We start from the raw sequence: 13702 nt of genomic DNA on the forward strand, positions 1-13702 counted from the left end.
TCCTACAATAAGGTTTGAGTGTAACATTTCAAAAGCCAAAGAAGTTGATTCTGAAGAGTGATACTATGAACCCTGTTTTAAGTACCATACTTTGAAGAAAAGTATCACATACCCGCCAGTTGCTGGGAGTTGATTGGATTGCTCTTTGGTGCATGAGGATCTGTCACAAAATTTTCAGTTAATTTCTTCCTTTGTTCTGGAATTCCTGTTTTGTTTTTAAAAGATGTTTGTTTACATGCTTTAAGTAATTCACTGTCAATGGTAAACCACCATCTATACAGTATATACTAAGAAAAATATGGTATATAGTGTAAGCTAATTTTATCCTATAAACACTATGTGAAAATTTGAATGACATTACATTATCACATTGATGCTGTTACTGTACAGTACCCCTTATTCTAGGGCAGCTATCCCTTGTGGATTTTCTCTCTGCTGTAACAATTGAGTTATGCGAGTTTGACCAATTAAAGTTCTATATGTTTTCTTCTCATGATTGCACTATATGTTGATGCATACTTAAGACCAATAATGATGAAAAATGAAAACCTGGTACAATTTGCATACTGGATGAAGTTTGTCATGTCAACAGAACACTTCATTGGAAACCAGAAATGTCTCAAGTAAACTAGGATGAATGGGATTCCTAACTAAAATTACAAACTTACATAGAATATAGCTTAGTAATAAAATTCCACCGTATTGTTCTTGTTGGCTCCAAGGGACTATGTCACAAGCTTTGTCACTAGCCAATTGGTGCTAGCAACCTGTTAGTGATATCCACTACAAATTATGAATAGAAGAGTAACTTACTTGCATGTCCGACCCCACGGTGTAGGGGGCAACGCGTCCGCCTGCCACCCGGCGGCCCGGGGTTCAATTCTTGGCTGGGTCAGGAGTTTTTAATTGTAATGACTAATATTCCTGGCCTGGGGACTGAGTGTTTGTGACATCCTTAATCTTCCTTTCCTCACACACAACATTCCACACTACCGCCATTCTAGTTACACGCAGGTTCATACAATATGGTGCCAGTAGGGGCAAACGATCCACATGGGTTGACGTCCCGAACAAATAGCATAAAAAAACAAAAAACTTACTTGCATAAATTAGTATTCTTCTTTTCTCCACAGTCCTTCTCATCTGAAGAATCAGCACAGTTCATAATTCCATTGCATCTTGCATCGCCATCAACACAGGCTCCATAATCACATCTGATTAGATTGTCTTGGCAATGCCTAGAAAGGAAAGACAAATTCATAAAGAAGAATGAGAAACAAATGACATCCATCATTATCAATTTCAAAATGTCTTCAGTTCTGGAATAGGCCTTTAATCAATCACCATTAAATTCCTCCTTGCCTTAAAGTAGGGTTACCATTTATCCTGGAAAAACCAGGACAGCTGTAATTTGGGAACCTTGCACTGGTATCCTGCCTGGTTTTTATTATAGTTGCTCTTATGCATGGTTGCACTTTATTCAAGATGAGTAGAGCATCTGTGGGAAGGAAACTTGGGGGATGTGCTGTAACGTGATATCTTAGAATTTTATTAGCCTGCAAGCTGTAAACCCAAAGCCAGAAATGGGGCTACTTGAAGGAAAATGGATCAGGAAATTTAAATACTTTCCAGTATTTTCTCAACATAGCTCTGTTTGTTTTCTCTCTGCCTGGGACATCAGCCCTTGTAGAATGTGTGTTCCCCATTATGAACAATGTGTGGTTCCCTGGTAGAAAGAGAATAGATGAAAACATAGTTCTGCTGTAAAATAAACTTTGTATTGAGATGTAAGGAATTTAATGAGGAAAAAAAAAAAAAACCCAATGTCTGGGCATTGTAGGTTTATTTCAGTGAAAAATATACCTGGTTTTGTAAGAAAAAAGATGCAACTGCTGAAAACATGAAAACTGATGTTGACTATTTTTCCTCCTCTTTCTCCTCTTGTCATCACCACCATTTTGCTCTTCTCCACACTGATTTTCATACCATATTTCTCAGTATTGTCATTTAAAAGCTCTATAGATAGTTGGATTTAGGCTTCTGTATTGTTGACTCCCCAGATCACTATGTCATCTGAAAACAACAATATTTTCATATCCCCTCCATATCTTGCCTTTGTTTCCTTTAGAATTTCATACATAACCATTATGAACTTGAGTGGAGACAATACACTTCCCTGTCTTAGTCTAACTTGGTTTCTAAACCAATCTGTTCTCCCCACAGGAGTCTGGACACAACTGGAACAATTCTTATACATTGCTTTCACTAGTTCCCTTAATTGCCTTCCACATCCTTTTCTTTCCAGAGTTTCCAACACCTTTTCTCTATTAACACTATCGTGTGCCATCTCTAAATCAAGGAATACCATCACCAGATCTTTTCCATATTCCGACTGTTTTTCCAACAGTAATCTCGTGGTAAATGTAGGGTCTATCATTGATCTGCCCTGTCAAAATCCATACTGCTCTTCTTCTAAATTTCTTTCCACCCTTCCTCTCATCCTCCTTTCTATTATTCTCTCCAATATTATGGCTATTTGTGACAACGGTATAATTCTTTAATAATTGTCACATACGTTCCTGTCATCTTTCTTAGATACTGGTATTATTATACCTTTACATCAATCATTAGGTACTTGCTTTTTCCTCCATATATACCTTAGCAGCCTATATAACCAATGAAAACCAATAGGTCCTGCTGTGCCTTTATCATGTCCACACATATTTCATCCATCCCTGCTGCTTTTCCAGTTTTCATTTCTTTAATAGCTATTTCCACCTGTGCCATTCCAATTTCACTCCCTATTTCTGGATCATCTTGATTTACCACTACACTCATTTCTGCACCATTTCTCACATTCAGGACTTATCGAAATAATATTTCCACCTATTCTTTAAATACTTTGGGTCTCTTATTACATTTACACTCTCTTCCTTCACTTGTTTTGTGTAGATTTTTCTTTCCTTTTACTTTTTATCAATCCATACAACATCCGTTTACCACCATTTACATCCTTTTCCAACTCTTCTGTGAATCTCTCCCAACATTTTTCTTTTCCTCATTTACCACTCTTTTTTTTTTTGCTAGGGGCTTTACGTCGCACCGACACAGATAGGTCTTATGGCAACGATGGGATAGGAAAGGCCTAGGAGTTGGAAGGAAGCGGCCGTGGCCTTAATTAAGATACAGCCCCAGCATTTGTCTGGTGTGAAAATGGGAAACCATGGAAAACCATCTTTAGGGCTGCCAACAGTGGGATTCGAACCCACCCTCTCCCGGATGCAAGCTCACAGCCGTGTGCCTCTACACACACGGCCAACTCGCCCGGTACCACTTTTTTACACTTACTTTTAATTTCCTGATACTTAATCTTACTTCCTTCTTTCCTATCTCTATTCTTTTCTTACCATGCTTTCTTCTTTTGTTTAACAACCTCCTTCACCTTTTCATTCCACCAAGATGTCTCCTTTTCCTTCACTCTCACCAAAGTTCTGCCACAGAACTTCTCTGCACAGCTTACAAATATGTTTTTAAATTTGGTCCATTCTTCTTCTACACTTTCTATTTCTGATATAGGGATGTGCTGTTTTAATTCCTCCTGAGTTCTTTTATTTCCATACTCTTATTTTCTTCTGTCTTATTTCTTTTCCTCTCACAGTTTTACCCATTTTCAATTATGCCACCTCTACTCTGTGGTCTGCATCAAACACCTCACCTGGTAGTCCTGTTATATCCATTAACTGTTTAAGATTTATTTTCTCGACCAAAAAATAATCAATAACTGATTTTGTCCTCCTTTCACGCCAGTCATATCTAGTGATCTTTCTACTATTCTTCTTTCTAAACCTAGTGTTACCTACAATCATTCCATTTCTCTCACAAAAATCAATCAACTTATCTCCCTCACTGTTTCTTTCTTCATAACCAAATGGACCAATCATTTCTTTACCAATTCTATCATTTTCAACCTGCACGTTGAGGTTTCTCATGACTATCACTTCCACATCAGTGATTACTTTCTTGAGTGTCTCCGATAATTCCTCTATATTTTTCTTACTGTTTCCAGTTTCGGGTGCATAAACTTGGATGAAATCTTTCACTCCTTCTTCTGTCCTCAATCATTCTCTGATTATTCTATCACTAATGTAAGCTCCCTTTCCATATTTTCACCCAGGATTTTGTTAACAATCACTCCTACTCCATTCTTTGCCTCACCTCCTCCACTCCAGTATAGGGTGTACCCTCTATTCATCCTCTTCACTCCCCTTCCCCTCCACTTGACCTCACTCAGTCCCATCTTTGCAACATTCTCCCTCTCTGTGAAATCAATCAATTCTTCTGATTTTCCTGTCAGTGTCATAACATTTATTATTCCCACCTTCATAATACTGAGGTGATGAGTAATAAAGGTACAGTAGTCTTACATATAATATAATTGAAGATATCCGAGTTTTTGTCAAAGAAATATGGTAACCCTACTTAAGCCTACCATTTGGTTTGCAAGGAAAACCAGGATCATTCTCCATTTTATAATGAGTTGCAGATAATGTAATATAATATGTTTTTATCTTTAATACTTAACATAATGTTTGGGAATGCTCAAGGTACATCATCATCATTATCTTCATTTCCCGTTTGCAGCTTCCTGGGTCGGGTTGTGAATCAAGGACCTCCATCGCTGCCTGTCTCTCCATCACCCTTCTCCTTTTTTAAGTACATCTTCTGGTTTTCCTCCCCTCTTCTCTATGCACTCCCACACTGAATCTGTCCACCTCTTTCGGGGTCTTCCTCGTGGTCTCTTTCCTATTAACTTCTCTGAAAAAGCTCTTTTTGGCACTCTCTCTTCTCTCATTCTCATTATATGTCCATACCACTTTAGTTTTGTTGTTTCTATCCTGTCTTGAAGTTTCAAGATTGATGTCCTTTTCCTAGTCTCCTCATTTCTAATATCATCCTTTCTGGTCTTGCCCTTGATACCTCTTAGGAATTTCATCTCCACTGCTTGTATTCTACTCTCCTCTCGTTTTGTTGTAGTCCACGATCCAGCTGCATAGGTTAGTATGCTTCATAAGAGGTTGAATATAATACTTTCTTACATTTCTTTGGGGCATCTTGGTTCCACAAAATACCCCTTACACTCTGGTAGAAACTGTTTGCTTGTTGTATTCTTTTTCCAATTTCCTCGCTTATCTTTCCATCTTCTATGATCACACTTCCCAAGTACTTGAAACTTTTAACCACTTCTAGAATTTTACCATTCAGTTTTATCTTTCCCCTTCCTTCCTTCACCTTTTAATCACTATTGTTTTACTTTTCTCTGTGCTTACTTTCATCCCAAATTTTTCTACCTCTTGATTCCATACATTTACTTGTTTTTGCACTTCCGCTTCATCATCACCCCATATCACTATATCTTCAAACAACATGGCTTTTGTTTCCTTTCTTAAGGTACATATTAATTGAAATCATGCACCAAAAGTTGAAAATATTTCAGGCTTAATAATACATTTTTCCATTTCAATATATTAAAAAACAAATTACACAATGATTAGACTAGGGCCTTATAAACCTTACTAACTTATAATAATATGAATCCTATAAGTCGTTCACATCATTCTTTACTAAATTTTAATCTTAGGTTTTCTAAAACATTGTGTCATTATTCTGTCATATTAAGCAATTTTTTTGCCATTATTTGTTTTATGTCACACTGTCACAGACAGGTCATATGGTTGGAAGACCTGATGCCAAGAGGCAGAATAAGAAGAATAAGAATAAAGTACGATGGAACATCAGTTAAAACATCTGAACGTCTGAACATCGCTGCATATGTGCTGTTGTTACATAGGCTGTCTACAACATGACAAAAATGTTTGAGTCTGAACAGGAAGGCAGCAATTCCCTTGCTTGTGCTAACAAAATATTATATTTAGCATCCACATTTATATATAGATGATGAAGATTTCAAACTACAGGATGATATACTTGAACTGAGTGATTTTCAGAATAACTGTAACTCCATTTCCACCTGATAGTAGATATGGTTGTTTTCTAAATGTGAAGAAACTCTGCAGGATTCATTTACCAACATTTGCCAAAAATATGCAAGTTTTATTTGTTAGGTGTCAATATTGTTTCCTCGATTTTGCTTATTGCTGCTAACTTGTTGTTTTACCGTACATACATTCAAGATGCAGTACACATTGCCTCGGCGCATGTTTTTAATAAAAAATTATTGGACTATGAAGTCCATCATAGCCACTCAACAGGCATTCAGGTGTGTGCGATCCTCCTAAGGGAGACACAATACTGGCTATAGTGAGAAAGTTGGAAACAAATGGATCTTTGTTGAGTGAGTCTGGCAAGCATTGCATATTTGGTTTGGCAGACGTGGCAAAAAATGTTAAGACTCATTTGCATTCAGTCTCTTAGGAAATTGTTACATTGTTTGTTTCAGGAGGCAGATTACAGGGTCTCTCTTATAAATCCGGACTGAGCACACAGTGTTCGTACTCTGCGCTACAACAACAGCTGCTTCGGCCCAACTTACGTCGCATGCAGCCACCCTGCTTTAAGTGTTTATACAATCTTATATGAAATCTTACCTTATAAAAGATTCTGGAAGTGTCATCCTTCATAATGAGGGACTTCATAAACACCATTAGGATTTTCTGCACGCCAATAGCGAGAGTTATGACTGTTCACACGACCCTTAAGATGAAACCAAGCCTCATCCAAAAAACACACAGACTGTGGCTCAAATAAAAGAACATTCAATGATGCAAGATACCACTCACAGTATCTGCCCTTGTGGTTGGATCAGCAGGTTTTAAACAATGGGCTCATGTAAAACTGTACAGTCTGATGTGTAACTGGTTTCTAGCTCCGTGTGCAGAAGAAACCGAAACACCTACTTGTTCTGCTAATTTTGTGAGTTATTTATTTGAAGACCATTCAAGATTCGCACCATCATCTAGCTTTTCCTCTGTTAAAACTGTTCGTGTGCACGCATGTTTTTTATTGAGCTCTGAGCCAGTAGCTTCAAATTTATTTACAATTACGTGAATCTGTGCTTGTGAAGGTGGCACTTCACCAGGAAATTGCTGAACAAATGCATTGCGTACCTGTCAAGCCAACTCGCACTTAAAATAACTTTTACATACAAAAATACGGTGGTGCAATGATAATTTTCTTGTCATGTTAACAGCTGAGATTCAGACTGGCTATTGATGCTAGGTCGAACACGTGCATGCTCCTTACAAGGTCAAGAACTATGTGTGTGCCTCCCATACAGCGGCTTTGGTCTCCAAGATTAAAAACGCTGGTGGACTGTCTGGATTTATAAGGGGGACCCTGTATTTGTATTCCATATGTCAAAGTTGCCTGCTGCCATTTCTTGATGGATACAGTACTTTTGTATCCAACTCTTGGCACAGGCCAGAGTAAAGTGTAGCTTCCACCGAAGTGCCAGTCTCATCCATGGCTGTGACAATATGGAAGCTGCTGGGGTATGGGTGGTGCTGAGTAATGACATTCAGAGCACGACTAGTGCATCTGAGTGTTATGAAAGGTGTTGCTCATAGGGTCAGTCGTGCTGCAATAGCACTTTCTGACCCAGTGAGGAAAGCAATGGCAAACTACCTCACTACTCTTCTTGCCTAGTACGCCTCATTTTGGTGCTGCCATTGGTTTTTGCGGTTTCCTTATAGCCGCATAACCTTTGGTGGTGCTATTTGAGGATCCAACCAGCCTCTGGGCTGATGACCTAACAGACACAGACATGTCACAGAGATACATCATCTTGTCCAAGTGAAAAAAAAAAGAAAAAAGACCTTAGTGAGATTTGTGTCAAAGTCAGACTGAAATGGTTTGGTTATCATAAAAGAATGGTCCCACAAAAAACAGCTACAGTGTGGTTTGAGAAGGAACTCAGAGGCAATAGATCAAGAGGTTGGCCAAGGAAGAGATGGATCGATCAGATTAGAAATGATCTAGCTGGATGAGATCTGGATTTGCAACAGATTAGGGAAGAAGACATCTACATGGACAGAAGTAAATGGAGAATGCTCATTTACCACACCCAGGAAACTGGAGCTGGTTCAGAATTATGATGATGATGATGATGATGATGATGATGATGATGATGATGATGATGATGATGATGATGATGATGATGATGATGTTGAAGAGCTACCAAGTGACCATACAAGATGACTGCCATTCACGTGTCACAGGAGCCAGATAAAGAAAAACAAGTCCGTTACTACACATGGTTCTAGGATTTTACTGTATGGCTACCAGGAATTCTGAACTTCATCTGGTTCACAGATGAGGCCTGGTTCCATCTGACTGGTGAATTCTCAAGATACCTATATTTGGGTTACACATAACCCACACAGTATTCATCAAAAACCCCTGCACCCACAGAAGGTCGGAGTTTGGTGTGCAGTCCCGGCAAACCGAATAGTGAATGCATTCCTCTTCTCAGATATGATGAACACAGACTGGTACAGTACAAGGAAATTTTCCTGCAATTTGTCGAGCAACTAGACAACATTGAGCTAACACATCAACTGAGTCTAAGAATCAAAGAATTGTTTAAACACCTAATCGATACCTTTATTTGCCTTTGGCATTTCTATAAAATAATTTGTAGTACACGTTTCGTCTGCTTTGCAGACATCAGCTACATTCACTTATGCTTAGGTACAAAAAAGATGAAAGTATACACAGTATATTGTTCTTATAACAGCCATGATCTCTTCTCATGAAAAGCTTATAAATTTGTGTAATGGGGGAAGAATAATGGTGGTGATGGTGGGGTGAGGGACGTTAGAGGGGAAGGAATTCTTAAATATAATGTGTAACTAAAAACTTATCCTTAACTAAAATAGCCTACTATTAAAACATTTGTTCAGATTCCAATTTAAAAGGTAAAAAAAAATAATTTTAAAGTCTCTGTCATGCTTCTGCTCGAAAGCGTGTTTGAAAGAACACTAGTTAACTTGTTACAATCTCATTACCGAGCTCAATAGCTGCAGTCGCTTAAATGCGGCCAGTATCCAGTAATCGGGAGATAGTGGGTTCGAGCCCCACTGTCGGCAGCCCTGAAGATGGTTTTCCGTGGTTTCCCATTTTCACAACAGGCAAATGCCGGGGCTGTACCTTAATTAAGGCCACGGCTGCTTCCTTCCACTTCCTAGGTCTTTTCTATCCCATCGTCGCCATAAGACATCTGTGTCGGTGCGACCTAAAGCAAATACCAAATAGCAAAAAAAAAAAAAAAATCTCATTACTTAAGGTGGGTTCCTAGTTTCCAAATTTAAAATGCTCATGCAACTCAATGTTAGGATGTGCTTTGAAGTTTATTTGACACTTGTCCATCAACTAGGCAATTGGGTAGTTTGTAATATGATCCCTGCCTGTGGATTACCGTCCTTACTTCCCGCTATCTTGGAAATGGTTCTATGTCTGTGTACTCCATCCTTGCTCTGGTATAGTAGCTGCTTTGCAGACAAAATATGTACTATGAATGATTTTACAGAATTGCCAAAGGCAAATAAAGGTATTGATTAGGTGGTTAAACAATTCTTCGATTCTAAGATTGTCATATTAATATAGACATGAAGTGGATAGTCTGTTAAACTGAGTCTTCCGCTCTGATCAGCTGCTTCTTTGAGGAAAGAGTAATCTCTAAGAATTTTGGCTGTCAAGATCACTGGATGTAATGACACCAGATTATTTCCTGTGAGGTTATCTCAAGAATAAAGTATATCGAAATTGACCATGAACAATTGAATATTTGAAGACCAACATCTTACGTAAAATCAATGGAATAGCCTAGATGAGGAAATGTTGCTGCAAGCTTTCAGAAGAATGAAGTGATAGGTACGGCTGTGTCTACAGGAAAATGGAGGTCATTTCCAACATCCGCTGTGATGATAAGTGAATCTCCCACAGTTTCTTATTACCGGTATAAAGTGTATAAACTATAACTATCGGTATATTCGTACTATACTGTGCATACACAAGGTCGTTCTATGTCATCATCTGTTAACTGACGGAGGGAGTAGCTGTGCAGTTTGGGTTACATAGCTGTCAGCTTTTATTTGGGAGATAGTGGGTTCGAACCCCACTGTTGACATCTCTGAAAATGGTTTTCTGTGGTTTCCCATTTTCACACCAGGAAAATGCTGAGGCTGTACCTTAATTAAGACTGTGACTTTTCCTTCCCCCTTCTAGCCCTTTCCTTACCCATCATCCCCGTAAGACCTACCTATATCATTGTGATGTAAAGCTAACTGTAAAAAAAATTGGCTATCTGCACCAACATGCTGAGCTATTTTTCAGGAATTAATTATAACACTACCATTTATTACAACCAAAAATTTTGGATATGTTAATTGGTCATTCACCCAAGTTTCATTGAAATATGTCTACTCCTATTCAAACAGTTCCCTTGTTAAATAAAAAAAAAAGCCCCTCCTCAGCTTGTGCATTTACATTTCATATCTTGTCATAGTGAAACAATAATATTCTTCTGTTCATTTACAATTTTATGGCTCAAGAAATTTGATAGAAACAACCTGCCTGGAACTTTCATGTTTCAAAAAGATCTTGCTTTACTTCTTCAGAAGAAAACAGGACTGTTCTGTGTCATCATCATCATCCTAAACCATCTCCAGTTTCCCGGGTGTGGTATATGAGCCTCCTCCATCTCATCCTGTCCTTGTACCATTCTTCCTCCACCAACTTGTCCCAATCATGACCTCTCAGCATTACATCGCTCTTAACTAAATCTATCCATTTCCTTCGTGGCCTTCCCACGGGTCGTCTTCCTTCTACCTTTCTCTCAAATTCCTTCCTTGCAGTTCTGTTTACTGGCATCCTCTTCATGTGACCAAACCACTTCAGTCTTGATATCTGAATCTTATTTAGGAGAGAATTGTCTATTCCTACTTCTTCTCTAATTTTCTCATTCCTAATCTTGTCTTTCCTGGTTTTCTGGATCATAGTGCGTAGGAATTTCATTTCAGCTGCCTGAAGTTTGGAATTATCTCTATTGGTCAGTGTTGTGGTTTCGAGACTGTATGTAAGAATTGGTGTATAATAGGACTTGTACAATGTCATTTTTGTTTTCATGGGTATTTGCTCATCCCACAGCAGGTGTCTTACCTGGTGGTAGAATTGTGTTGCCTTATTGATTCGATTGTTCACCTCATGTTTTGCAAGGTTGTCATTTGATATAACGCTACCCAAGTATTTGAAAACTGGAACGCTGTCCAGTTGAGCTTCATTTAACATGACTATTGGTTCTGCTCCTTCCCCATACACTTTCATCACCACCGTCTTGGTCTTGCTGATGTTTAAACCATATTTCTTAAACTCCTCATTCCAGCTTTGTATTCTCTCTCCCAATTCATCTTCTGAGTCACTCCAGATCGCAACATCATCTGCAAATGTGAAGGCTTTGATATCTCCATGTTCTTTCCTTTTAACAGATTTCATTACTACATCCATTACAATAATAAATAGAAGTGGTGACAATGAGCTGCCCTGCTGCACTCCTCTCTTTGTTTCAAACCAGTCCGACAAACCACATCCTACTTGAATACAGCTTCTGTTCCCACTATACAACATTTTCACTTTGTCTATGAGGCTATCTCGCACTTGAAGTTCTTTCATGCATTGCCAAATTCTTTCCCTTGGTACACTATCGTATGCTTTCTCAATGTCCAAAAATATTAGGAATAAAGGCTTGTTCTTCTCCCAGTATTTTTCCATTAGCATCCTAATTGCAAATATAAGGTCTGTAATTGACCTTCCTGGTCTGAAACCATACTGCTCTTCTTCCAAAATTGGTTCAACAATATCTCTGATTCTGGTCTCTATTATTTTTTCCAATATTTTCAGGACATGAGACAGTAGTGTGATACCACGGTAATTAGTACATTTTCGTCGGCTTCCTTTCTTGAACAGAGGTACAATGATGCCCATCTTCCAGTCCTCAGGAATAGTATTTTCCTCCCATATCTTGTTGAGCAGTTTATAGAGCCATTGGATTCCTGGAACTCCCGCTGCTTTCAGCATATCTGCACTTAGTTCATCTACGCCCACTGCCTTTCCTTTCTTCATGCTCTTGAGCGCATTTTCAACCTCAAGCCATGTAATTGGTGGTTCAGTTGTGGTTCCTCGACTTGGCTCTCCTCTATCCGTTGTTATGTTTTCTGTATCTCCATTCAGCAGCTTTTCGAAATAGATCTTGAGTTCTTGTTTAATTTCTCCCTCTTCTTGTGCCAGAGTTCCATCATCACGTTCTATTGCTTTTATGGTCTCTTGATCCCTTTGCTTGTTTTTCACTACTCTGTATAGCAATTTCATATTTCCTCTACTGTCCTCTTCCAGTTTGTCTGCAAACTCATTCCATTTCTTCTCTTTTTCTTCCCTTACAATGTTCTTTACAGCAAGTTTCTTGTTCCTGTATACTCCTTGAAGTCTTTGTATTTCTTGTTCATTTCGTTCTTGTCCCTGTTTTTGTTTCTCCTTGTCCAGTGCCTTCTTTATTGGTTTCTTTCTTTCACCGCTGTTTTCACTCTATCATTCCACCATGGTGTCTCCTTTTTTCTTTTGATAGAACTTGTAACTCCACATAGGTTTTTGGCTTCTCCCACAAAGGTGTCTTTGAAGGCCTTCCATTCTTCATTAACGCTGGTTACTTCACACTTCGGCAAACTCTGTTGAATCCTTAGTTTGTATTCTTCCTTTATTTGGACTTCTTGCAACTTCCAAGTTTTAATCCTTGGTTTTTTCGTAATAAGTTTCTGCGTTTCATTTGTCTTATGTTTGAAGTCTACTACCAACAGTCTGTGGTCACTGTCCATGCTTTCACTAGGGATGACCTTTACATCTGTGATGTACCTGCCACCATCTTTATTTGTGATTACGTAGTCAATCAATGTTCTATACTGGCCATCCCAACTGTACCTTGTTATTCTGTGACTGTCTCTTTTTTTGAAGAATGTATTTTTTATTATAAGATCATTTCTTCTGCACAGATCTAATAGTTGTTCTCCTTCTGGGTTCCTTTGTCCAAATCCATATGGACCAATGATGTTCTCGTACCCAAGTCTGTCTACCCCAACTTGCGCATTCAGATCTCCAATAATAATAACATTTTCCTCATTAACTGTATCTTCCAGGTCTTGCCGAAATTTCTCTTTGTCTTCCTCACTGCAGCCTGTCTGTGGGGCATACACTTGTATGATGGTGTACTTAGTGTTCTCCAGTTTCATGGACATTTTAATGATTCTATCACTTTTGCAGATAACTTCAGCTGTAGCATCAGTCCTTTCGTTAATTAAGAATCCAACACCATTTTTCGCTACCTTCTCCTGTCCACTCCAGTATAATTTATAACCTCCACGAAGTGTCTTACTTCCAATCCCTTTCCATTTGGTCTCACTTAATCCCAATATTGATATTTTTCTTCTATCCATCATGTCTAGGAGTTCTTCTAACTTTCCAGTTAATGATAGAATGTTCATAGTTCCAATTCGGTATTTGGGTCTCTTTTTTATTTGGGGTTTCCTTTCAGAACATTGTATATCATCAGCCTTACGGTCATCATACTTTACAATTGTCTGAGAGGACGTGTCAGTCCGGTCTATAATATTCTTTCCGAGGCTCTTTTTCTTATTGAAAG

General features: G+C 38.5%; 1 protein-coding gene across 5 annotated transcripts in view; it reads right to left on the bottom strand.

Moving 5' to 3' along the window:
- The window catches only part of LOC136857289 (modular serine protease), a 177436-nt gene that overhangs the window by 115425 nt on the left and 48309 nt on the right, over positions 1-13702 (bottom strand). For all 5 annotated transcript variants that reach the window (XM_067135826.2, XM_067135823.2, XM_067135824.2 and 2 more), the window contains exon 4: positions 1101-1238. In XM_067135826.2, coding sequence (XP_066991927.2) covers positions 1101-1238 — 138 coding nt within the window. The remainder of the gene's footprint in view (positions 1-1100; positions 1239-13702) is intronic.

The sequence above is a fragment of the Anabrus simplex genome, chromosome 1 (assembly GCF_040414725.1).
Source record: "Anabrus simplex isolate iqAnaSimp1 chromosome 1, ASM4041472v1, whole genome shotgun sequence".
Classification (NCBI taxonomy): Eukaryota; Metazoa; Arthropoda; class Insecta; order Orthoptera; family Tettigoniidae; genus Anabrus; species Anabrus simplex.